A 27,706-nucleotide genomic window follows, 5' to 3' on the forward strand; every position below is an offset into this window, starting at 1 on the left:
GACAGTACCGGCTTCACCTCCAGATGCCAATGGGAACACTGAGCCCATCACCTTTTAAAGAAGCGCAGGAGGTCTTGAATTCTATGAGAAGTCCCAGAAGCCCCAGTCAGTCTGGGTGGGGGTCCCCTGAAACTCAGAGCACACTCCAGCTGCTGGCTCCTGTGCCTGGCAGGGAGAAGGTGGAGGGACAGGCATGCCTGCCACTGACAAAGACTGATAATAACTCTCTAGCTGCGCACCCCTTTTCTTCCATGGCCCTCCTCTTTCTCCCCAAAAGGAAATTAAAATGTGGGGTTCTGATCATTGATTTTTAAACAAGCTCCCCAATGTCATGACCTCTGCTCTGTAAACTCCAAGGCTCTGATGGCCAAAGAAAGTAGGCGGTGGTGGAGCAGTGGGCGGTGGTGGAGCAGTGGGCAGTGGTGGAGCAGTAGGCGGTGATCAGGGCTAGATCTGTATTAATATCTAGGAGTGGGGTGGGGATACGGGTGGAGGGTGAGCCAAGTAGAGCAAGTCTCAGGAAATCCCAGAGGTGAAGATGTGATGCACATCCCCCATCCTTGCCAAATAAAATACAAGTTAGAGATCATTGTTCACATTACAGTCACAATGGGACATTTTAAACAGCTCGTTTTCTGAGTACATTCAAGACATAATTGAGTTTATTTTAAAAAATGGATTTCCTGGCTGGGCGCGGTGGATCACGCCTGTCATCCCAGCACTTTGGGAGGTCGAGGCGGGCGGATCACAAGGTCAGGAGTTCAAGACCAGCCTGACCAATATGGGGAAACCTTGTCTCTACTGAAAATACAAAAATTAGCCAGGCATGGTGGCACGTGCCTGTAATCCCAGCTACTCAGGAGGCTGAGGCAGGAGAATCGCTTGAACCCAGGAGGCGGAGGTTGCAGTGAGCTGAGATCACACCATTGCACTCCAGCCTGGGTGACAGAGTGAGACTCTGTCTCAAAAAAAAAAAAAAAAAAAAAAGGATTTCCAGATTTCCCTGCACCTGCTCAGCGAATCGAGGTCCAATGCAGGTCTAATTCCAACTTCTCCACCCACTAGCCACAGGACTTCAGACAAGTCACTTCATCTTTCTGAGCCTCCTTTCCCTAGAGCTCTGGAGGTGCTGTGTGAGGCAGCATGAGACTTAAGAGGCAGAAAACCTGACTTTTCGTCCTGGCTCTCCCACTAAAGATGTGGGTGGCCTTAATCATTACTCTCTGTTATGTAAAACAAAGGGACGGCTATTAGACTGTGAAGCCCCTTCAGATGCAGCTGAATTTACTTTCTGCCCAGAAAATCATGAACAAAGCTGATTCTGCCCCCAGTACCCACCAGAACGCAAGAGATCAGATCAGAAACCCAACTTATGATCACAGGTCAAATTCAATAGCTGCGGCCATGAGACAAGATGAGGAGAGTAAGGGTGTAAAGGTGCAGTGCACAGCTAAAATTTGAGTGACAAACTTTAAAGCCCCACTCCCTGAGAAAGGACGTTTTCCTACGTTATATTCAGACCCCCAAGAGCAAATTCCAAGGCCATCTATAATAGTCAGCCAACAAGATTTTGAAAATCCCCAGCCCTGAGGCTTGCTGCATCACCTACAATCAAAATCAACATAGGAAGTCAATTTTAAAAGAGGCTGAGTGATATTTCCATTTTGGAAGGGGAAGAAACACTGGCTACTTCTAAGTGCAGCTCTACAGCCTCCTGGCAGAATATCAGATGTTGCATCCTGCTGAACAGGAGGGTGCTGACAGCAGGCTGAGTGGAGCCGCAGGCCAGTCCATGCTTGTCACAGTCCTTCCTGGGTGTGAGAGCAGACCCCTGTAGACATTGATAAGGAGTGGTTTCCTGCCTGGCAAGAGCGGGAGGTGCCCACATCTCTTCCTGGGAGGCAGTGTGGTCTGGAGGAGAAGATTATGGATTTGAATGACCTCATTTCTGCCTAACAGTTGTGTGACTTTGAACAAGTTCCTCTTCTTCTTACTGCCTCAATTTTCTCATGTGTATAAAAGAAATAGCAATACCCAACACTATAGGGTTGTTTTTATGGATTGTATGAGATAACATACTTAAAATACTCTGCACACAGTGGACAAGTCTTGGAGTTGGCCAAGACCACCCTAGAGTCCAGATATACCTGGCACAGTGGTATTTGTTGCCATGTAGGCTAAGGGGGGTCTGGGGTGCCCTACAATGCAATTGTCTGTTGAGAGGAGAAGTCTTGGAGGAGCTGACAGTGATCACAGATTCAAACTTTTCAAATAGGCCCAGGGCACTCCCAAACATTTTTTAAATACCAGGTAAGAACGCTGACCCACACCCTCCCTCATAACTTGGAATCTAGGCCATTCACACATTGATGGGAATGAAACAGGCGTGCAGGAACTAAATGGGAAGACTCTTAAAGCACTGCCTCCTTACATCAAGGCCCTTGAAACACATTAAACAAAGCAGAAAGGAGCCAAAAGATTGCTGGGTTTTAGTCCTAGGTCAAAGTCAGCTGTGGGTACCCAGACCCCTAAGGGCATGATGAACGGTGCTGGGCTGAAACAAAGTCCTTCTGCAGAACGCTGTTGAAGGCTAGAGATTTCAGCTTCATATAGCTACCCCAAATTAAGTCTTTGCATGTGGTGGGATAAGGGCAAATGGAGCACTAAAGGAGTATCTCAAACCCATTTGCCACATTTTATATTTAAAGAAAATGAACTATCCAGTTCTTTTCTTTCTCTTGTTCCTTCATCTACCTACTACATGCATTTCAGTAAATAAAATTTGAGTACACTCACTAAAATATTTTTTCATGCCTCTTTTAAAGAATATATGTTCTTTCTAATACCCCAGCTTCAAATGAGATTTTTTGTTTTAGACATTAAATATTTATTACAGAGCTTAGAGGCCTTTGTGGGGACCTCTCTCCAAAACCCCAAGTATTGGGAAAAGATTTCCCAAGTATTATGGTTTAGTACAGAAACATACAATTGAAACCCCAGGAATATCCCTATTTAGGTTATGAATGACTTAGAAAAATGAAACCCATTGAATCATTTTGTTTGCTTTCCCTTCATCCTTAATCGGAGCCCTTCAGGCTAGCTAGAAAATAATAATAATAATAATTCCAATGTTTGCCCAAAAACTACTTTCCCAGGGAGCAATTTAGAAGAACCAGAACCAGCTGGGTGTAGCGGCTCATACCTGCAATCTCAGCACTTTGGGAGGCCAAGGCAGGCGGATCATGAGGTCAGGAGATCGAGACCATGCTGGCTAATACAGTGAAACCCCGTCTCTACTAAAAATACAAAAAATTAGCCGGTTGTGGTGGCAGCCACCCGTAGTCCCAGCTACTCGGGAGGCTGAGACAGGAGAATCACTTGAACCTGGGAGGCAGAGGTTGCAGTGAGCCAAGATCATACCACTGCACTCCAGCCTGGGTGACAGAGCGAGACTCCATTTAAAAAAAAAGAATGAGAACCAAAGCAATCCATGACATGGGCCTCTGTTCAAACTATTACTGGCAGACTTCCATTCCAGCAAATCTCTGGTTTGGAACTGATAGCTGCAAGAGCTGGAATGCTGACCATGAAGTCTGTCAGCAACAGGTCAGGGACCACAATGAACCACGCATGGAGTTTCAGCTGACCCACCCTGCAGTGCTGTAGCAAAGCCTCAGGAAGCACGTTGACTCCTTCCAGGAAGGCAGTACTTACTTCTCTGTTCTAGAAAATGCCCAGCATTCCCCTCGTGTTTGGACACACCACACTTGTACCTACGAGTAGCCTGGGCTTCAAAGAATATTGACCCTAGGGAGGACAATGAAGGATGCAACTGATTGGACTGTTCATTCTCAGATTTTGCCTACACAGGCTGGGGGTGGACTCCAGGCCTCTTAGATTCCCTTCTAGTTCTAATGGCAGCTATCTGAAAAGAACTCTAAACCTCAGTTGCATGTAAAGACACCTGTTGGACTTCAGTGAGCCTGTGAACAAAAGCTACGTAGACTTAGGAGGAATGGCTTCCATGTCCACACTTGACAAATGTCTTACGTGGGGTGAAGAATTAAACAAAGATAACAAAGGATAATTCCCTGTTCTCTGAAAGCACTTGATTGGATCTTTCTTTCAAGACCAGATCTGAATTTTTTAAGAATGGTTTCAGCAACATTTGTTGGTAGCAAGCATTCAAAAATCTGTGTGTGTGTATGTGTGTGTGTGTGTGTGTGTGCATGTGTGTGTGTGTCTGTTCCCTTTTGGCACTGCCTGCTCCCAGCCCGCAGTTCAGCATCTCTAACAAAACTCTGTAAGCAGAGTGTTCAAGGACAAGACAGACAGGAGACCAATTAGAAGAACATATTTTTTCCAACATTAGCCTTCTCAAGCCTAAGTATGGCCCCTTAGGGGGTTCTAAATCCCCATTTTAGAAACACTAGAAATAATGTTCCTTGTTGTCCTTTTGTTTTGTTTTGTTTTGTTTAGTACCTACCCCCAAATTCTCAGGTGTCAGAATCCTGAAAGCAAATGCTGGAGCTAAGGAAAATACTTTTTTTTTTTTTAAAGGAAAGAGGATTCTGATTGGAACTGAAGGCTTCCTTTTTAAATCCACAAAGCTGGATGAATCTCCTAAAAGCTCTTGCCCAGCTTGGTAGGAGAGATGGGTGATAGAGCCCCAAACACCTCCCTGGCTAGGCTCACTTTACCCTCTATTTAGGAATTCACACTGCAACACTGAGGCACACAGTTCTCCCTAGTCTTTGGGGGCAGGATATGAGCTTATGGTCAAACCCATACTTTGTGCTGTCTCCTTGGCCCTGCCTGGAGAGCCACGTGGCATGGCTACCTTAACACCTCAGTAATCCCTCTGATACTCAATTCCACCTTTACTGGAAATAGTGTTATAAGGTGACTCCTTGCAGTTTTTTAATTGTTGACAAGTTCAAAGAGATATTTTATTCTCTGCTGCCCCTGCTTTGCTGCAGCCTGTGCTCTTTCCTTGTGGCTTCTGGGAGTCCTGCTTTTCCCTTGCTATTTCTGACCTCTCTTTCTCCACCAGGTGAAGGGCAATGAACCAAGTACAAAGACACACCCTCAGTGCTTCCCATGAGGAAGCCCAATCAATCAAAAGGTGGCCACTTTGCTACTAAGCACTTTTGCCTTTAGATACCTTACATCCAATAAAAAGTAGCTTCCTGGAATTTGAACTTTCTCACCAGCCCATCCCACCCCCAACCCCAGCCTAACAGGCTTCTGTGGACTGTGAAAATGGGCCTTCTCCTGCCATCAGTGGGTGTCCCAGGCACTGAGCTTGCCATCTGATACTAGTGCCTTGACCTTGCAGAACCACTTGGCTTGCAGAAGGCCAAGGTGTGTGGGATGGATGAGGTAGGGAGGGACGCAACCCCTCCTTGCTTGTCACAGTAAAGGGCAGCAGAGGCAGCTAAACCAAACAACTCTCCTGCAAATACCCAGCAGGGATCCTCCCAGGGCTCTCTTGAATGCTTCCAGGCTAGGAGCTCAGCCCACCAACAGTCTGGTTTGGGGTGGGTCACCGGGACTGGAGTTCACCTTCCTAGATGCCATTTATTCACACTGTCCCTCCACCTCCCTGATCCCCACATTCCCCACGGCCACCCTCTCCCCTCGGCCCTTCCCTCTCTGTGGACATCTCCTGCAGAAGGCTCAAGTCCCCGAGGTTCTCAGTCTGTGCTAACAGTAGAGGGACATCCTGCTGCGGCGCATGGCCTCGCTGATCAGGTAGGCGGGGCTCAGCTCCGGCTCCTCGGTCATGATGGCAATGTTCTGCCACTCGCCCGTCTGGCTGGATCTCTTGATGGTGTCCACCACGCACAAGGCATACAGGCAGTCGTCGAAGGTGGCGGCCATGGTGAGGGGCCGCCCGTCCCACGTGCGCCGGTCGTCCTGGTCCTGGAAGGCCTGGCGCACCGCCTGCATCATCTTGATGGTGCCGCGCAGGTAGGGCGAGGGGATGTCGCTGAAGGCCTTCTCCGGAAGCAGGGAGTTGCTCACCGGCGTGGCGTCCTGCACCAACAGCTCCTGCTCCGGGGCGCTGTTGCGCTGCCCGTACAGGTCGGTGCCCACGGCCAGCAGGCGCCCGGCTGAGCCCACCACAGTGACATCCTGCTTGAACTCGCCGGGAACGTTGAAGTTGAGGGTGACGGTGCAGCACACCCCGCCCTCCAGCACCATCTGGAAGGTGCAGAAGTCATCGCTGGTGATCTGGCGGATGCCCTTGATGTGGTCAGTCTGCTTCACGAAGGTCTTGAGCAGCCCGTGGACCTTGACGGCCTTCTGGCCGGTGAGGAAGGTGAGCAGGTCGATGATGTAGGTGCCCACGGAGTGCAGGCCGCCGCCGCCCATCAGGTCGTCGCAGCTCCAGTTGTACTTCTTGCCCAGCAGGCTGCCGCCGTGCACCTGCACCTCGCACACCAGCGGCTCGCCCACGTAGCCCTCCTCGATCAGCTGCTTCATGCGCACGAAAGCCGGCAGGAAGCGCAGCACGTTGCCCATGATGCTCATGAGCTTGGGGTAGTAGTGAGCGGCCGAGGTCATGCGGAAGGCGTCCAGCGGCGTGGCCGTGCGGTCGCAGATGACGTTCTTGCCGATACCTGCGGGTGGGAGGAAGACAGCGGTCAGCGGGGCAGGACCATGTCCGAGCGCGCGTCCCTGGGTCAGATCTTAAAATATTTCACATTAATAGAAAAAGAAGGTCAGATGTGGTGGCTCATGCCTGTTGTCCCAGCACTTTGGGAGGCCAAGGCCAGAGGAGGCCTTGAATCCAGGAGTTGGAGGCCAGCCTGAGTAACATGGAGAGATCCTGTCTCAATAATAATAATAATAATAATAATAATGAGCCGGGCGTGGTGGTGCACGCCTGTGGTCCCAGCTACTCAGGAGGCCAAAGTGGGAGGATCACCTGAGCCCAGGAGGTCGAGGCTGCAGTGAGCTATGTTCTGACCACTGCACTCCAGCCTGGGGACAGCAAGACTCTGTCTCAAAAAATAAAAAATAATGAAAATAAAAAGAAGATATTCTATATATTTCAATATTACTTTAAATATTTATGTTGCATTACTTAATTTGTTGTTTTTTGTTTGTTTGTTTTTGAGACAGAATCTCACTGTTCCCCAGGCTGCATTGCAGTGGTGCGATCATAGCTAACTGCAGCCTCAAATCTCTGGGCTCAAGCAATCCTCCTGCCTCAGGCAGTAGGTGCCACCACACCCAGCTAAACTTTTTTTTTGAGACAGATTCTCACCCTATCGCCCAGGCTGGAGTGCAATGGCACCATCTCGGCTCACTGCAACCTCCACCTCTTGGGTTCAAATGATTCTCCTGCCTCAGCCTCCCGAGTAGTTGAGATTACAGGCGCCTGCCACCATGCCCAGCTAATTTTTGTATTTTTAGTAGAAATGCGGTTTCACCATGTTTGCCAGGCTAGTCTGGAACTCCTGACCTCATGATCTGCCCACCTCAGCCTCCCAAAGTTCTGGGATTACAGGCGTGAGCCACCGTGCCCAGCCATTTTTTTTTTTTTAAAGAGATGGGGTCTCCAATCTTTTTTTTAAGAGACAGGGGTCTCCTTATATTGTTAAGGCTGGTCTCAAATTCCTGGTCTTAAGTGGTCCCCTACCCTCTAAGTCCCCAAAGTGCTGGGATTACAGGTGTCCTGGTCCCAAAAGGCCCTGAATTACTTAATTTTAATGTTAAATGTCTGGTATTGATTTAAATAGTAAGGTTTATTTTAAGATATTTAAGTAACCTATATTTTAGAAATGTTTAACAATATTTCCTAAGATAGTAAAAATGCTTCATTTAATATTTTATTTATATAAATCTATAACATTTTAAACAGAAATAGATTATGCTTTTATATTATTTAAATACAAAATATAAGATAGTACTATTAAAGTATACAATATAATCTTTTTACATATAAAATATATTGTTACAGTTATCTTATATATAAAATGTTTTATATGTTGTATTTTATATTTAAAATATTTTTAGTAAAAGTGTATTATTATTAAAAATCATATAGTGAAAGGAGAAGAATGCCTGTATTTGGACAGAATCAGAATACATAAACTTAAATCCTAGCCAAGGTAAGTCTAATTAAGTGTGAAGAATTTCTTAATGATACCCTTTGAAGGTCTAAGCTTTTGGCTGACGTCTTCCCCTCTCCACCCCCCACAATTCCCCAGGATTGTATTTTGAGCATTATCATGCTTGTTTATTTTGCATTCCGGATTAGGGCTGGCAGTGGTCACAGATGTGTTCATTTAAAGTTTTTCTTTTCCTTTAAAGAGCGGATATCACCTAAATCTGAGGAGTTGGCAGTGCCTGCTTCCTCCCTGATCCCCATCTGCTTCAGGGTGGGGTATGTTGCTTTTGGCCAGTGGAGGTCAGGCCAAATAAGACTTAGTCTTATGTGATGACTGTAATGTGTGTATAAACTACACAGAGACCAAAACGCCTCTCTGAGCCTTTTAGGAGACTAAGTGGTTCTGGGTCTGGGGAAAACAAAGGATCAAAGGAAAGGAGAGTGGCAGGGAATGAGAAAGGGATTTATTCCATGGAAGCCAAGAGTCAGGGAAGAAGAAAAACAACTCAGCTGGACCTGGAGAAACAGCCAACTGGAGGGCAAGAAAAAAAAAAAAAAGAATGACACAGATTTGTTAGCAAGTCAGATAAAACAGATGCTAGGCAAAAAGACTTGGGAGTCAAAGCACCTGTCCTGGGGCAGGTCTCTGTGGTCTAGGCATGCTCACCCATAGACCCTCTAATGGAGACCTGGGCACTCCAGCCACAGATGTGGGAGAGACCCCAAGAGAAATGGGGTGATGAGACACACACCACCCTATCCCACTTGTCCTGACTACAGACACTCAATTGACAAAATCCACCAACCCTTACAACGTGCTGAGCTAAGATGGGGTTTTGTAGAAGTTGTGAGATTACAGATGTCTGTCCAGGGCCACAGCCTGGCACATGGCTTTCTCATTTTCCCACTGGAAGAGCTAGCCAAATCCTAGAACTGGTCAGTGCAGATTGCAGAAAGGAAATACAAACGATGGCTGTCAGTTTCCACGTGCACATCTAGTTCTGGCCCTGAGTGAAAAGCCTGGAGGCTACAGAATGACCACACCTCCTTGCTTTTTTTTCTATGTTGGCAGAGCTGGGCTGGTGCCCCTGATGGCCATGAAATAGCAGTGAGAAGCTCTTTTAGTGCTTAGCAACCAGATGAGGACTGAGGCTCTGGCAGAGAGATGAGATAACATTGGTTTGTATCGCCAAAAGCGCCACACACCTGTGTAACATTATGTTCTGACAATATGATCCTGTAGGCATAAGGCTCATCTAACACCAGCTCATGCTACCAGGAACAGATTTATATGTAAATGCAGTGGTAGGTAACTGCAGGGACAGGTGACAAATACTGCCAAAATCTGCCTCACACCCATTGGGTGTAGGCTCTGGCCTCTACCACACCCTATTTCAAGGTCCCCAAAAGCAGGATCCTGACTGCCATCTCCTTAGTATATGCTATTGGTCATATTAATGGTACTTAAGAAAAGTTTTTTATTTTTTTCTATTATAAAAACTATAAAGTAAAATAATAAAAGAAGAATAATTAGAGAAAAATGACCCATATCCCTTCTCTACACACCCAAAATAATGATTGCATGGAATTCTTTGCAGCTCCATAGATAAAGAGATTTTGATGAAAGCTCCAGAAGATGTAAAATGAACATGACATGATACACAAAAATGCAACTCCATCCCGAGACTCATGTGTGGATTCCCCAGGGATCTGGGATACAGACATCTCTTCAGGCTATTTATTAGGTTGGTGCAAATGTAATTGCGGTTTTGCCACTAAAAGTAATTGTGGTACCCTCTTTTTAACAGTGAAACTGCAACTACTTTTGCACCAACCTAATATATATGATATGGCTCCACATTATACAGTAAGGTCCTCGAGGATAAGGGCTGGGTCTTTTAATGCTTAAGTCTCCATTGATACCCACAGCACCTTGTGGTGCACCCAATGTGCAGCAGGAACCCAGCAAACCTTGTTGCCTGCCCCACCTTTTTGCCCACAGTCTTTTGCAACATTCACGCTTTACAGATGGGTCTCAGCAACATCTTAACACACAATGTCTTCAAAAGTCAAACGAGACTTCTAGGAATTTATCATAAAGAACTAATCCAATATGCAAGCATGGCTTCTTGCCCAAAGATAGTTTTGACTGCATTATTTATTATAGCAAAAAACTGGGAACAGAGGCTGGATGCGGTGGCTTCACGCCCATAATTCCAGAGTTTTGGGAAGATCACTTGAGGCCAGGAGTTTGAGACCAGTCTGAGCAACAGAGTAAGATCCCATTTCTTAAAAAAAGCCAGGCGTGGTGGTGCATGCCTGTGGTCCCAGCTACTCAGGAGGCTGAGGTGGAAGCATCACTTAAGCCCAGGAGTTTAAGGCTACAGTGAGCTATGACTGTGTCACTGCACTCCAGCCTAGGTGACAGTGAGACCCTGTCTCAAAACAAAAAAACAAAACAACTGTGAACAACGCAAATACCCAACAGAAAAAGGGGTAAGTCAACTGTCACGCAGCCATATAATCGAATATTGTGCAATCATAGAAAATGATGCTTATGAAGACTTTTCAATGGCAAGTAAGAGGATTATGATGTAATGTTAAATGAAAAGGGCTCTATTCATAGACATATATGGTCTCAACCCTCTCTAAAATGACAAAAGAAAAAGAAAAACCCTAGGAGGTTTACTCTGATTAGCAGGAGTGGTTGCATTAGTAGGATTATGATTGATTTTATTTTCTTCACTACATTTTTCCATATTTTCTAAATTTGTAATTTTATGGTCAGAAAAAAAAATGCTAATTAAAAAAATCCACAAAGAGACAGGAAGACCTTTGAAGGACAGCACTCACAATAATGGGAAAAGGGTCCTCCAAAGTCTAGGGGAGCTGGCAGGTCCCAGCTCTCATGGGCCCATCCCAGTTCCTGAGCCCCGTAGAGCTGGTAGAAGGCTCTGCTGACCCTGAATCTTGAAAGCTTCAGAGTCCCGGCCTCTGTCGCCAGGTCTTCTTGCTCCATTTGCTCAAGACCTCTTTATGATTCTTAGTGAAAGCTGTGGACTGTCTCTCCAAAACATGCAACTCAGACAGATGCACAAAACTCTGCCACAACCTGAAACCCATGCACGGATCCCCTCCAGTTCTGAGGCCCAGGCACCATCATACATTGTACAATAACTTCTTAAAGGCTTTGGGACATATTGTTAAAAATAAGATAATCCTTCCAGTTCTAAAAGGAACCCAAAATGCAGAGCCAGCAGACCCTTCACAAATTGCTAAGCAAAGTTTGTTTTCTCTGCAGTCTTCCCTTACCCTACCTCTCTCAGGGGGCTTCTGAAAAGCCCACTCTGAGATCCTCAAGATCCTCAGGTTTTTTTCTTTTTCCAGCTTTTCCCCACCCAAATCTTCGCTATCAAAATGTTCTTGCTAAAGGGGCACAATTCTAAGTATAGACGTCTAGTCAGACACTGTGTGTGTGTGTGTATGTGTGTGTGTGTGTATGTGTGTAGGTGGATTAGTGTGGCACAGAGCATTCCCCTCATCCCTAAAACCACATGCAACGTAAAGGGAACTTGCATTGTCTGAGTGTGTGGTTGACATACCCCACAATCCTGGGTGTGTCAGATGCCATTCACTGTATGCTGGGATTTCTCCCTAAGAAAGCACACAGATACCTGTTCTGCAAACTGCCTGTCTGTCAACCTGGGCTTTGGGCTCGGCTCTCCAGCAAATACCACAGGTCTTTGATGTTCTCATGACAATCATCTGCCTTAGCATAGGAGAAAGCACCAAAATGGCTCTTTAGAGAAAAGCACTCTCTCTCCATTTAATGTAGGAAATAAGTAGAGGCAGTCTTGCACTCTTCCCTAAGCACGTGGCTATGACATTTCTTTGACTTGAGGGTAAGTAGATTCTACTGGGAAGACAGAAAATGAGGGGTTCAGGCAGAGGCAGAGGCCCTTTTTTTAATAAGCTCTTTACAGCCATGGCTAATTTTCTAATGGAGAAACCTACAAAGGCTTTCCCCCTTTTGCCATGAGAAAAGAATACTGCTCTAGGTCACTCTGCACAGCCTAAGGAGGCTGTCTGCACTTTCTTACTCCTAGGTGAACAACTTCCCTGAAAGGACGAGGGAGCCACTTGTCCCATGCTGTGTCCACACGCCTCTGGGAGCACCAGGCCAACACATGTTCTTTAGGTCTCAGGTTTACATCCTCTTGTGGCAAAATGTGGTGCCCTCTTTCTAAGGCAAAAAGATCAAAAACTTTGGGACTTCAAACAATTTCAGAGATAAAAATCATGCTGCAGAGAATTAGGCAAAGGGACTTGGAACATATGGACTCTCTTTCACTCCAGATTAACAGGCAGTGAAAAATGAAAACCATGAAAACAAGAAGTGCCTGAGAAAGTATGTTTTGTGTTTTGCCAAGCCCCAAACATTCCCCAAGTGGTGGCAGAGGTCTGGCAAAGTCCCCTGGTGCTCTCAATGGTGGTAGAGGAACGGGAGGGGCTTTCTGTGCACATGCGGGTATGATGGATGAGGGTCACTCCGCTGCATCCATCCAGGACTGTGAGCCATCACGCCACGGCTCCATGCTCAGCTCGCCCCCGTGAGGGCTCTGTCCCTGCATCCAGAAATGGCTGTCTTGGAGGGTTGCCGCATTTGTCAATGTGATGCAGTGTGACCACGGGTGAGTGGCAGAGAGCACACGGGGACTGGTCTGGGTCTTCTGGGCAGGCCTTCACAACTCACTCCACAAAGACCAGGCAGCCCTTTGTGTGAGAACAAAGAGCTAAAGCTGGGTCTTTTGGAGGCTTTGGGGCTTGAACCAACCTAAAATTTTAAGACAAGATCCTCTCAGCAGCAAATAAAGCAAAGCTATCTGTCCTTAAAATGGTGGAGCTGAGAGATACCTTCCAACCTATGTCGCCGTGCTGCAGTTAGGAGCAAAAAGAGATCCGTGGGAAACTTCCGACGGGTGAGAGTGCTATGTGCAAGGCAGTGTGCCTGCTCTTCGTCAGAAGCTTTTAAGTTAAATAATTTCAGAAGGAGCTTTACTGCCCTCCTGAGATACCTCACGGGGAAATGGAAAATCAGCTCCCTCCAAAGCCTGCTGAATGTGTTCTCTGTAACCAAGCCAAAATATTCATGGCCCTCCTGAGAAATCTGTGCTATAGGGAAGAGTTTCCAGCCCAGAGACCCTAAAGCCCTTCAGGCAGCTGCTCCCCTTATATCCTCCAAGCTCAGGGTCTCCAAGTTGTGGCTGAGTCTCTGTTCCTATCTCAGGACAGATCAGAGCTTTGGTGGGACTGACACTTGATCCAAATGGTACCCCTGGGAGTCTGGGCAAGGGGCTTCCCATTCACACCTCTAGGGAAAGATGGAGCTCTGTTGTCCCACAGAGCAGGTACCCATTGCTGCCCTTCATCAAGGAAGTTATCCCTGGGTACCTGAAGGATGGCTGACACCTGGCCACCCAGGGACCAGGGCTGTTCCCTAACATAATCAGCCTGGAACCTCAAGCATCCCTCCCCGTGAGCACATTTCCAATCACATACTCCCTGATCTAATCATGGTGGAAATCTCGGAGGCAATGCTACTTTCCACGAGTTCCTCCCCATCATTCCACTTGTGTTGACAGCCCCTTATCTTCTCGAAGCCAAAACGGATGCTAGTTCTGCAGGCTGGCTTGCAGCTGTCCCAGCAGATTGGCAGAGCCCCTGAAAGAAGTCCCATCAGATACGGCTTCCTATTTTTTCCTCGCATTTGCAGAAGGTAGAGACGGCTTGCTTTGCATTTCAAGTAGGGAACTCATTATCTTCATTTATACTCTGTTCCTTCAACATTTCTGTGCTAGGCACTGGGACCAAAAAATAAGTAAGAAAGATGAATAAGAGCTCACAGTCTAGTAGAGGAGACCAATCAAGAAAGGCGTGATTATGGAATGCAGATCTCAGAAAGTGATAAACAATGAAACCATAAAGGAAGGGCTGCCCAACCAATTTGGGCACGGAAGAAAGTTTTGCTGGAGAGGGAACCTTTGAGCTGGGTTCTGAAGCATGCATAGGAGCTTGCCTATTCATCATTCAGAAGTTTGGGTCAGGTATAAAAAATGGTCTAAAATAAGATTAATGGTGTTTAATGTAGAATCTGGGAAACTGCTAATACTGGACTGTTTATAAAAACTGTTGTGTGTATGGCCAGGTGCGGTGGCTCACACCTGTAACCCCAGCACTTTGGGAGGCCGAGGCGGGCAGATCATGAGATCAGGAGATCGAGACTATCCTGGCTAACATGGTGAAACCCTGACTCTACTATACAAAAAATTAGCCGGGTGTGGTGGCGGGTGCCTGTAGTCCCAGCTACTCAGGAGGCTGAGGCAGAAGAATGGCATGAACCTGGGAGGTGCAGCTTGCAGTGAGCCAAGATCGCGCCACTGCACTCCAGCCTGGGTGATGGAGCGAGACTCCATCTCAAAAAAAAAAAAAAAAAATGTTGTGTGTATATCCTGATGAGCAATTTTCTGAGAGAGGTTCATTAGAATCTTAAAATAATCTGTGATTCAAGAAAGAGTAAGCAGAACTGGAGTTTAGAGTAAAGAAAAAGAAAAAAGTCAGGTCAAAGACAAATCTCTGGTTTCAACAGAACTAAGCATATGAACAGGCAGAGCTATTTATAATCCCTCCATCTCTGCACCCTGAGACATGGGACATTTAGTCACTTTCACTCTCTCACTCACTTACTGCAACACTCCATTTAGGCCAGCTCTTTTTCCTCTTTTATTTTTCTTCCTGCAATCTCCTTCCTGCTCCCCCAACACACACACACACACACACACACACACACACACTACGCTTTTTTTTTTTTTTTTAAACTTGGAAACTGCAAGAGAAGTAGAAGTATTATCAGGGTTGACTGGTCTAAATTCCACTCTTCCCTCTGTCCCTTCCTCCATATACATTAAAAGAGGCCATTTGGAGAGATTAAATCCCCGATTTTCAATCCCCATGAAAGTTCTTAACATAAATACAACTTCCCAACTCAAAAGACTAGTCTGATCAGCTCATAGTACAAATGGCACAATTTCAAATAGCAACAACAGTCATTTATTGAGTACTTACTTTGTGCCAGAGGAGTCTGAGTATTTTGCATGCATTTTCATGTTTTAGTCTACACAACCAGGTACTTGTCCTGTTCCCATCTTACAGATGTGGAAACTGAGCCTCTGAGGGGTAAGCAACTTGCCTCTGATTCCACAACTCAATAGTAGTAGAGTCAAATCTGGAATTTGAACCCAGATTGTCTAGCTACAAAGCCAGCCTAGTCTTTTTAAAAAATATGTTTTTGTTTTTGTTTTTTTTTCTTTTTGAGACAGAGTCTCGCTCTATCGCCTAGGCTGGACTGCAGTGGTGCAATATCAACTCACTGCAACCTCCACCTCCCAGGTTCAAGCCCTTCTCCTGCTCAGTCTCCTTAGTAGCTGGGATTACAGGCATGCACCTGTAATGTACCTGGCTAATTTTTGTAATTTTAGTAGAGACAGAGTTTCACCATGTTGGCCAGGCTGGTCTTGAACTCCTGACCTCAAGTGATCACCCGTCTCGGCCTCCCAAAGTGCTGGGATTACAGGTGAGAGCCACCACGTCCAGCCAAAAATAAGTTTTTTTAATTGACACATAATAATTATACATATTTCTGGGGTATATAGTGATGTTTCAATACATATAATATATAGTGATCAGATCAAGGTAATTAGCATATTCATCATCTCAAATCTTTTTTTTTTGAGATGGAGTTTCACTCTTGTCTTTTGTTGCCCAGGCTGGAGTGCAATAGTGCAATCTCAGCTCACAGCAACCTCTGCCTCCCGGGCTCAAGCAATTCTCCTGCCTCAGCCTCCCAAGTAGCTGGGATTACAGGCATGTGCCACCAAGCCCGGCTAATTTTGTATTTTTTAGTAGAGACGGGGTTTCTCCATGTTGGTCAGGTTGGTCTTGAACTCCCGACCTCAGGTGATCTGCCCACCTCGACCTCCCAAAGTGCTGGGATTACAGGCGTGAGCCACCGCACCCATGCCAAAGAAATCAAATCTTTATGATTTCTTTGTGTTGGGAACATTCAGTATTCTCCTTATAGCTATTTGAAAATGTACAATAAATTATTGCTAATTACAGTCACCCTACAGTGCTATAGAACGCTAGGACTTATTCCTCCCATCAATCTGTGCTTTGGGTCTGATTTGAACTTTTGCACTCTTCCTGCCTTCTGACCACCCTTCTCTTAAGGCTGGCTAGGTTATTCTTTGCACTCATGTCACCCAGAGATACACGCTCCCATTCTTGCTGGCTACACGTACGTGCCTGTGCACATATGTGCAATGTCTGCAGCACATAGCACAAAAGGAGGGCTCTGAAGACAATCATGCGACTGACTGCAATGAGCTTCAGAAACCAGGGTGGTGGGGATGGGAGGCCTGATGTTCTGCTGGGTGACATCTGAAGTCTCAGGGCAATTTGATTAAGTTTCCATCCTAATTTCACACTTGAAATGGAAATGGGTCAGAGTGACTCATATTCAGCTCCTGTGTCAAAACTCCTGGGGCTATCAGTGGGCTCTCAAAGAGGGTCACAGCCAATGAAAGGAAGTCAGGATGGCTGATGGTGATGGGACTTAGTGTTGAACTGAATTAATTGCTCAAGTGCTTTCTACATTCAACCCCCACATAAGGCCAAGCCCCTATCCCACCAACCCCTTTGTGGACCCTCCCCCATGACTCAAGCCTGTTGCCTGGGCCCTCTTATTGCCCAGGAACCCCCATCAGCACAGGGATTTTCTCAGATTGCTTCATGTGCATTTGGTCATCTAATGACAGAAACTATCACATATGTAACAAGCATTTATTCCTGAAACACTTTCCAATTTCTGTTACCAATTTCTGTTTCCAATGTTCTGGTATTGGTAAATCCCATACATCTCCATCTCTACAGCTTATATTTGAGGCTACAGTTGAGAATGCAGATGTGATATTGGGGAGTCACTAGCCAGCTCCTTCCAGCAGGGGCATTCCCCAAGAGAGAAAAGAAAAGTTTGCTACTTCCAGCCCAAGGGAGACCAAGGGTAGAGGTCTAGAAACAACAGGTAGGTATGTAGAACCAAGAGACCTTCCAAGCTAGTGGCCAGCTTCCCATGCAGGGAGGCCTGGGGCAGCCCTCCTCTTCGTGTTGGTGGCACATACAGACCAGAGTGTGAGGGGGCAGGGAAGTCGGACGAGGGCAAGAGGGCCCATGGGAGAACAGAGGCTTGGAGTTGGATACAGTGGTGACAGTGGTCAGGGACTTGGGGACAGAGGAGAATGGCCAGGACTGTGAACTCCAGCAGTTGAGTCCTGCTATAATTGGTCCAAAATAGCCAAATGACAACCACTGTACCTCAGTGGTCACTACTCTAGAAAGTGGCCTAGAACAGCCATTCTTGAGCCTACACCACCATTCCATGCTTGGACAAGCCAGGATTCAGAGTGTACCCCCTGGATCCAAGGGACAGAGCCAGAGTCTCATAAGCCACACTATCCCCATAGAAAGAGCCAATTTCTGGAGTGGAAGAGGAAAAAGCAGAATGCCAAACATTGGGTCACCAGAGTCATGTAAAAGAGGCTGAGATACAAGAAAACACAAATGATTGGGTTGGGTGAGATTGCTGGGTTGAACTACAATTCCATTTCCTCCTACCCACCCACCTAACAGGATGGAGGCCTAGAATGGCGGTCAGCCTGGCTGTCAAGAAATAAAGGAATCTATGCTTTCTCTTCCCAAGTATGGTGTGAAACCTCATCACACATCCAAAAAGCTGGGAACCTCCTGTCATCTCCCAAAGCCCCCACGTAGTCCCCAACAAAACTTCAGAATCTCCTTGTTGATTGCAAGTCAATACTTCAAGAGAAACACTATCCTCACTGTGTGCACAGTGGGAAGGCAAGATACTTTAAACTAGGCAACATCTCAGAATAAATGTAGGAAATTCTCTATTCAAGGCAGGTTGTGCTTTAGTGAAGGGATCACAAGTGTATTTACCCAGCAGATACTTTTTTTTTTTTTTAAAGCCAAGATATTTCACACAGTCCTAAGTTTTGGTCTCAAAAAATGCAAAAATCCAGAAACATTGGGTTTCTTCTGCAGAGCCTCCTGCATGACAACACTCAGTTGTAGCTGTCTAGTGGCTTCCACAGTTAGATGGCATGTACATCTCCAGTATACCACAGTCCTCACCAGTCCCTAGTGCATTGCTGTCCTGTATTAGTTTTGTATTGCTGCTATAACAAACCAGCACAAACTGAGCAGCTTAAAACAACACCCATTTACTGTTTTTCGTTCTCTAGAACAGAAGTTCAGGTGGGCTCAGCTGGATCCCTGATTAGGGTTTCACACAATCATTCTGGAGAAGAATCTGCTTCCAAGCTCATTCAGGCTGTTGGTTGAACTTGGTTCCTTGTGGCTGTAGGACTGAGGTCCCCATCTCCTTGCTGGCTGTCAGCTTCTACAGTGCCCACTTTCGTGCTGTGTGCCCTGCCATCTTCAAGCCAGCAACAGTATGAGGAAGTTGGATCCTTCTCGTGCTTGGAAGCCCTCGGACTTCCTCTTTTGCCACCAGTGAGAGAGACTTTGCCACCTTTCCAGAGCTCCTGTGATTAGATTAGGCCCATCCAGATGATCCCCTTTTTGCCATAGAACTAATCACAGAAGTAACACCAAGTGGCAAAGGTCCTCTTAAAATTCTACCTCCCACAGTTCCTCCAGCCCTGTCCACTCATTGTGTTACCTGCCTGCAAGCTCTAGAAACCCCCACAGAGGAAGAGTCTCAAGTATTCTCAGACATATGTCTACATTCCTTCCAAACCTCTCTTTGTTTCTGAGTTCCTTCAGTAGTTTTTACTCCATCAAAAAGAAAGACTCAGTGAGGTGCTCTAGGGTTTTTAAGATCAATTTTTAGTCCCTTGTTATCAATGAGATTGTGTCCCCAGCTCTGGGCTCCCTGTAGGCAGTAGCAACAGAAACAGGTGCAGAGCAGGGCCAGAGCCTCAGTCTTGGGGCAGAAAAGAGCACAAGGAAGAGAAAAGGAGCTAAAATTTTATGTATCCACTTGGCATCAGGGGCTTCCCTTTGGCTCACTTAAGCACCACTCCAGCGCCATCACTCCCATTTGTAGAAAATGGTGAACTAAGGCTTAGAGATTATGATTGCCCAAGGTCAGAGATATGTGCAGATCCAGGGTGCAAATTCAGTTCTGTGGTCCCAAAGCCCCGCGTTTTCCATTTTTCACATGAGTGGAGTGGGGGATAGGATGAAACGACTGAGCCTCAGAACTACCAGGTGGGTTAATAAAGGAAGCGCCAACCCCTCAGGCTCCACCCCCAGCAGGCCCCAGCATTGTATTGAGAAGATTTGGGAAATCAATGAAAGGAGGGCAGAGTCTAGAGCTTGAAGATGAAAGAACTGGAAAGCAAGAAGGGCTGGAGGCTTGACATAGGAGAACACAGTGGCTCTTCTCTTTGAAGGCGAATAGCTGGTTGCTCCATATCCATGGCAGTGAACCTGCCAGGACAACTGAAAGATTATTATCAAGAAAGAGAGAGGCTGGGGAAACCAGCCATTATAGTGCTGGGGTTCCTACGGGATTCCCACAGCTGAATAAAGGAAGCCCTCCCAGGGCCCCAGCCTTATGCAAGTGGGCACCTCTCATCTCAGCCAAAGGAACCAGCCAGTGATGGGCATGCCACATACTCCACTTCTGTAAACCTAGGTGCCAGCAGGAAAGCCACTGCGGGACCACGCTAACTCCACCTCCTGCAGCCTAAGAACGCACATCCTTGGAGGGATAAAAACACCTAGAGTGGCCAAAGCCTGCCCAAGAAAGGAAAGCAGCCCAGTGCTCCATGCTTCCTCCCCAAGAAACAAGAGATCCTCCTGCTTCAGCCAGAAGCAGAGGGAAACAATCAGCTTTTGAGAACCCCATCTGCTGCTGGCGTGGCCTAACAGAGGCAATAAACCCCTCCTGCAGCCAGGAGGCAAACCAGCTCCAGGGCTCCACGCACAGCAGTTGGTAAACATGATTAACGTGCTACTTCCCGGAGCACTTTCACCTGCACCAGCTCTGCATGATAGACGCAGTCTGTGCCAAGGCCCAGGGAGTGGTGGGAAGACGGTAATCGTAAAAACTGACAAGTAACCTACAGTGCAATAATTGAGTGTTTGTGTGTTTGGGGGAGGAAAGGTAGTAGAGATGTGTGATTTTGGGGAGCTGCCCAGCCCCTGAATCTCCTTGCTGTGATTGGGAAATTTCCCACCTGAGAGTCTTGGTGGGCGGTACAGCCTCCCCCCATAGAAGACACGCCAGCTGTTTGCTTTCCCAGAAGGCTTTGCAGCAAAGCCATAGGCACACACCTGGGTTTGGCCAACCAGGGACACCACTCCGGCCTGGTACATGAGAATGGAGGAAGGTGGAGATCTGTGCTGGCAGTGGGGGTAGCAGCGTCTAGTTTCTAGGGCTGTGATGCCCGTGATGCAATGACGGCTTCTATCACCCAGTGCCAGCACCACTGCAAGCAACCGAGTCTGTCTACACCAGATGGGTTCTCTGGTGTGATCTGGACTGTGGTTCCAGCTGCCAAGCCTTTCTTTGTTCCTTGCGTTTTTCAAGCCGACTTCCCCAGCCTCTCATACATTTCCGTGAGGAACTAAGGTCCTTTCAAATAATTCCCTTCTGCTAAAATCAGCCAGGTAGTTTCTGTTGTTGGCAACTTAAATGCCTCTTGAGTACAACAGGTTTCCAAGCTTTCTGGACCCCTTTCTGAAAAGATTGATTTGGACATGGAGGAAGCTCTGAGTGCCTATTAGTAAAGCAGCCCAAGATCTAGTGTGATTTGTCAGACAGGGAAGTGAAATGAGGGTCAGCGGACGTGGATTGAAATTCTCACCTGGCATTTGCAAGCCATGTGGCCCAAAGCAGCTTAGTTCACTTACCTATAAAATTGGAATAATAACGCCTTCTTCAAAAGGCTGCTTTGAGGATGAAAGGACAGATGGGCACTGTCCTGACCCATGAAAAGTGCTCATAAATGTCTGCTCAAGTCAATAACAGACCCAAATAAAAACTACACAGGTCAGCTCTTACAGCTGCAAGAATTCAAAACAAGTTGGTGGCAGGGAGGTAAGTGCGTGGCAGCACAGGGGATGGGAAAGATACAGACTCAAAAGCTATGTGGGTTCTAGATCTGGCTTTGCCACTCATTCCATGTGCAAAAACCATCCGTGAAGCAGAGCTGATATCTGGTCCTTTTTGTTAAGACTACTGACAGTATGAAATGAATAGTATATGGAAAAGTTTGTGGAAGGAATAGGCCTACTGTAAGAAGAAAGTTATTACTGAGATGTAGTTACAAATAAAACCAAAGAATACACTTACTGTAGTGTTCTCTGCCAGGGATCCCTGGGCAGATGCTCTTATGAATGAAAACAAAATGCAAAACTGCAGCCCCCAGATCTGCCTACGTGAATATCATGATGGGGTGCTGGCGGGAGCAGCTTAGCAAATGTCAAGTTCAATTTATGCCATATACACACCCCTGGCGAAGACTTGTGTTGGCATTGCTGGCTGGCTGGGGTGGCCACAGGGAGTCAAGGCTGGAAAAATGGAGGGTAGAGGTTCCCTGAGCACTTAGCTGCACACATTATTAACTGCTCCCAGGAAATAAGGAAGGCTTAGCTAGCTATGGAAGGCTGTAGATTAAAACTCCTCTTTCCAAATCACAAAACCTCACTTTTGGTTGCAAGCTGATATTTTCATAGGTCTATGCTACCATCCTCACTAGGCTGAGGATTGCTGGAAAATTCGTCTTATCAAGAGAGCTCAGAAACCTCAGAAAAGGACAAGGCGAGACACAGAAGTGAGGAGTGTAAGGGAATGTTTACAAAGCATCTGACCCCAGAGAGCCAAGGTTTCCTCCTGCAGCCCAGAAGCCAGTGGATTTCTTCCCTCCTACAACCTCTTATCTCCAAGGGACAGTGCTTAATGTTTCACCTAGGGACCCAATGACAACTGCTGAGCTGAATGAGATGGGGTTTCAGCAAGCCCAGCCATCCAAGGCTGAAAGGCTGAAATACTGCTCACTCCTGGGGGTGGAGAGCAGTCATGCTGCCCCTGGTGCTGGCTGGGCTGAGTCCTGGTGCTTTGTTTACTTTTGCAACAATATGCAAAAATAATGCAGACTGTTTTTGAAGACAGAAACCCAGTTGGCAAGAACTCCCAGAAAACTGGGCGCACCTGAATCTGTGTTGGTCCCAGCAACACTCGTTCAAAATCTGAAAAGCTGGAAGCCCACAGCCTGCCTTGGTGGTGTCAGGTGGCAGCAGCCCCATTTTACAGACAAGGAAATGGGCTAGGAGTTAAGTTTTCATATTTTCTCTTCCACATAATACCGTGAGGCCCTAGAAGAGGCCAGGATACAGGTAATAAAGGCTCCAGCCCCTGAAAAAAGGGTCCCAGCAGAGCTGAAAAGTTTCCCTTCTACATCCTGGGGATGCTTCCATATGGAAAGGACTCACTGATTCCCAGGAAATGGTTCTGCATGGACGCAGTGCTGGAACAAGTCTGGCCTGGGGCTCCTGGACAATCAGCCACTCATCACACTTGCACAGGACTTGGGTGGAGCATGTGGGAGATGTCTAGATGTCTCAGACACAGCAATGCCCTAAAGGTGTGTCAGATGCAGAGAACAAGGACAGAGGCCCAAGTGTGGCTTGCTTTGTGCTCCAGTGGGAAGGGGAGTGGACAGGTGGTTTATCCCCTCCCCTCCTCCTCCCCTTCAGCCCTCAGCCACCCTCCTCTCATGAACACCTCCTCCTGAGACAGGTCACCATGCTCAATCACACTGAAGTCTAAAAGTGCCCCCTGGAGTAAGAGAAATAAAACACACACACACACACACACACACACACACACACAACTTGCTGATTGAAGCAGTAACTACCACCACATACCTGCAAAGTGCTTTGTAGGAATCATCTCATTGAATCCTCCCAAAACCTGAAGAGGTTATTGTCCTTCCCATTTCACACACAAAGCCAAACCCTCAAGAGTCAAGGCCCAAGTTCACATCCTAGTAAGTGGTTGAGCCAGGATCCAAACCCCCATAATCTGGCTCTGTGTATCTGTGCTCATCTTGATTATAATATATTACAATATTGAATGCAATCTGGCAGCCAGTCAAATATGATGGTGAAGAAATCAAGTTGTGATATGGTCTGGCTGTGTCCCCACCCAAATCTCATCTTGAACTGTAGCTCCCACAATTCCCAGGTATCATGGGAAGAACCCGGTGGGAGGTAATTGAATCATGGGGAGGGGGGGTTCTTTTCCATCCTGTTCTCATGATAGTGCATAAATCTCATGAGATCTGATGGTTTTACAAAGAAGAGTTACCCTGCACTCACTCTCTTGCCTGCCGCCATGTAAGATGTGACTTTGCTTCTCCTTCACCTTCCACTATGATTGTGAGGCTTCCCCAGCCATGTGATACTGTGAGTCAATAAACCTCTTTCCTTTATAAATTACCCAGTCTCAGGTATGTCTTTATTAGCAGTGTGAGAACAGGCTAATACAAGCTGGAATTGTGGATTTTCATGTAACCATTCAACTCCAGACTTTTTAAAAAAAATTTTAAGTTCCAGGGTACATGTGCAGGATGTGCAGGTTTGTTACGTAGGTAAATGTGTGTCATGGTGGTTTGCTGAACCTATCAACCCATCACCTAGGTATTAAGCCCAGCATGCATTAGCTATTTTTCCTAATGCTCTCCCTTCCCCAACCCTACTCCCCAATAGGCCCCAGTGTGTGTTGTTCCCCTTCCTGCGTCCATGTGTTCTCATTGTTCAGCTCCCACTTATAAATGAAAACATGCGGTGTTTGGTTTTCTGTTCCTGTGTTAGTTTGCTGAGGATAATGGCTTCCAGCTCCATCCATGTCCCTGCAAAGGACATGATCTCATTCCTTTTTATGGCTGCATAGTATTCCATGGTGTACATGTACCACATTTTCTTTATCTAGTTTATCATTGATGGGTATTTGGGTTGATTCCATGTCTTTGCTATTGTGAACAGTGCTGCAGTGAACATATGCGTGCATGTATCTTTGTAATAGAATGATTTATATTCCTTTGTAATCCCACAAACATTTATTAAGAGCCTACTGAAGAAGAGATGGGGGGTCACCCAGGTTGCCATCAGATCTAGTATTTTCCACAACTATTTTCTGTGCTTTAGAACCATGGTTCCCAACTTAAGGCATCCAGAGGTCCCATGGTGAACTCAGGGTAACTGCAGTGTGTTTTAAAATTTAGAGGGAAACATTCTGTTACTTGACATCTATTGGATACTGCAGGAACCGCTAACTGGAGAAAGTTCACAGTTTCAACACTGGGTTATACGAGATTCCTTTCAGTGACAGCCTATCTCTGTGAAGCTGAGTTTTTGGCAGTTGCTGTGATTAGAACAAACACACACCAGGAAAAAATCAAGGTGTGGGATGGAACTGTGGGTGGCAGAGTTCTATCGGATTCCAAGTTTGAGAAGTTGTGCAGTGCCCCACAGGCATACACATCTCATTGTTAAAATAATTAATGGGAAGGCCATTAGGCTGAGATGGCTCTCACGCCTTGGGTTCCTATGTAAGCAAATCAAAACCCAACCCTATGTAAACAGTAAAATGAAACTTAAGCTTAACCAATTAGAAATGCCAACTAACATCTAATAGGGACTTTCCACTTTAACCAATCAAATGTTTTCTTTGACTTGCTTCTTCACACCCCTGGGTGGAGCACTGAACCACTTTTGGTCTGGTACTTTTGGATTCATGAATTGCTGAATGTTTAAGTAAGTGCTTTAAAATGTTAATGGGCCTATGTTTATTTTTTAACACCATTAACACTGTGATTAAGAATAAAATAAAAATATTGGTAGGGTGCGGTGGCTCACGTCTGTAAATACCAGCACTTTGGGAGGCCGAGGCAGGTGGATCACCTGAGATCAGGAGTTCAAGAGCAGCCTGGCCAACATGGCAAAACCCCGTCTCTACTAAAAATACAAAAATTAGCTGGGTGTGGTGGCATGTGCCTATAATCCCAGCTACTCAGGAGGCTGAGGCAGGAGAATCACTTGAACCCGGGGGTGGAGGTTGCAGTGAGCCGAGATCACGCCACTTCACTCCACCCTAGGTGACAGAGTGAGACTCCATCTCAAAAACTAAGCTAAACTAAACTAAACTAAAATAAAAATATTCTTACTCTTTCAATTTATGAGTTATTTTTTAAAGCACCTGCTAAGTTATTAGGATTAATACTTATTATTTGGACTTAGTCACTTACTCTATGAACTCGTGAAGTCTTTCTTTTGGTCTAGGAGCACCATGAAAAAAATTACTGAGACATTAAAGGCAGTGTGCATGGAGAATGTTTGGGCACCTCTATTCCAGAATGTCTGCGTCCTCCTACTCCCAACCATAATTATAAGTTCCTGAAAGGCAGGAGCCTTCTCATACTGGTCAATACTTTGGTGTCTCCTCTGCATACTTCACTTGCTGTAGAGACTTTTTAGTACTCGTTGATGATTTACAATAGAATGTGGCCATGAGAGGCCCTCAATGATCCACAGCAGCACAGTGAGGTGTGAGTGATTACAGGGAGACCACTGACATGTTAACTCACAGGTTCCACAGGCTGGGAGGCAGAGATGTGCACAGTGCCTTTCTGACCTCGAGAATAAATCTATTTTTCTGAGCTCTCTGATGCACTGTAAAATAATCAATTGCCTCTTAAAGGGCTTTTGCATACAAATGAAGATAGAAAATTCAGGTATAAATCGGTTTAAACTCCTCTGGATTTAGGAGACTTCCTTGCCCAAGAGGTTGCAGCTCCGTTTTATTGAAGCTTGAATCTATTACCATTTCATCTATGTAGATGGTTATTTCCATTCTCAAAAGGCAGACCCACAGATCCAGAAGGCAGAGACCCTTAGGTCACAGGGGAGGATTAGCTGGTGGCAGCAGAGTTCAAGTTCCAGCCCCCTGGGGTATCTCACAGCTGGACCCTACCAATGAGAGTTGCAGGCCTGTCTTCTGTATCTGCTCACTAACTGGGAGAGTGCAGATAACCTGGTTGCTTGGCAACCACTGATATCCAATACTGGGGCCAGCAGAGGAGGTGTGTGTCCAATGTGAGGTTGACAGTCTAATCTCGGGCATGTGCCAGCCTTCCGTGTAGGTATCTCAAGACAGGACAGGCAGGAGAGATTCCACCCAGGTACCTGCTCCCATGGAGCTCTGGTCCTACTAAACTGCAAGATGACATCCATAACATAAAAGTGCCATTGGGAACCATGTGACACAGTTAATGGAACTGTCATTCAACACTGGCAAATAGTTATGGTGGGAGCCTCCCTTAAAGACCAACCAATCTGCAACAAGGAATAGTAGCTGTTCTGCTGGGGCTGTGGACAGAAGATAGGAATGTGAGTCCAAAGAGAACTCTTGTCCTGTATTTTTGCTAGACAAGGGAAGAAAATCACAGAATCATTTTTCTGCTTTCTCAGTGCAGCAAGACGAGCCAATCATCAAGGGTTTTATGAGTAGAACTTGCCAAATTATTCTGTTAGCTCATTGAGCAACTTTTGTATGCAGGTTAATTTCTATTTGAAGAATAAAAATAAATGTAAGTATTTATTTAAATAGAGTATAGGTGAGGTATAGGTAAAACACAGTGACAAAAACCAAGCTACCTGCCTTCTTCAAGGGCTTAAAGCCCACAGAATGTACTCATGTACTCTGTGGAAGTCAAAGCACTTATAGAGTATATTAAATTCCAACTTCTAAGGATAAAACCAGTGAATTATTCCCCTTCAGTTCCCTCTCTGCTCTACAAAAAAGTACTCAGCACAGAAAACGTACTCAGGTCTAAGCAACTCTCTTCTCCTTTAGATTTCCTTTCACTCCATCTTTCCCTCAATCACCAGCTTATAAGACTCCATTCCCTTATCCTATCTGTTGCCCCAGGCCAGGCCAGGGAGTTTGGGTAATTCCTTTTTTTTTTTTTTTTTTTGAGACAGAGTATTGCTCTTGTCGCCCAGGCTGGAGTGCAATGGCGTGATCTAGGCTCACCACAAACTCTACCTCCCAGGTTCAAGCGATTCTCCTGCCTCAGTTTCCCGAATTACTTTATTTTTTTAAACAACAGCCTCAGTGTTCAGAATCCTCTGTTCCCTTGTATTTCCAGATCCTAAAGGATCATGACGTCGAGTTGTTCTAAGGAGCCTCCTATCTGTCAGGTCCAAATCCCCCTTCTCATATATAACCAAGCAAACTGATACACCTGTGCATTAGATACACACCGCATGGGTGAAAGCTGACTCCAGGTAGCACCTGGCCTGACTGCGGAGGAATCTCGCATACCTCGGAGGACATGCGGCTGTCCCTGCCAGCAGCCAGAGTCAGCAGAAGTGCCACTTGCCTGGGCAGGCAGGTGGGCTAGAGTTTGGGGCAGA

General features: G+C 46.2%; 1 protein-coding gene across 1 annotated transcript in view; it reads right to left on the reverse strand.

The window, feature by feature from the left end:
- Positions 1–4,522: 4,522 nt before the first annotated feature.
- The window catches only part of GFOD1 (Gfo/Idh/MocA-like oxidoreductase domain containing 1), a 123,418-nt gene continuing 100,234 nt past the window's right edge, over positions 4,523–27,706 (reverse strand). Inside the window, exon 2 of the mRNA XM_009241435.4 lies at positions 4,523–6,626. Within this exon, the coding sequence (XP_009239710.2) occupies positions 5,707–6,626 (920 nt within the window). The 3' untranslated portion in view covers positions 4,523–5,706. The remainder of the gene's footprint in view (positions 6,627–27,706) is intronic.

This window comes from Pongo abelii, chromosome 5 (genome assembly GCF_028885655.2).
Source record: "Pongo abelii isolate AG06213 chromosome 5, NHGRI_mPonAbe1-v2.0_pri, whole genome shotgun sequence".
NCBI classification, from domain to species: Eukaryota; Metazoa; Chordata; class Mammalia; order Primates; family Hominidae; genus Pongo; species Pongo abelii.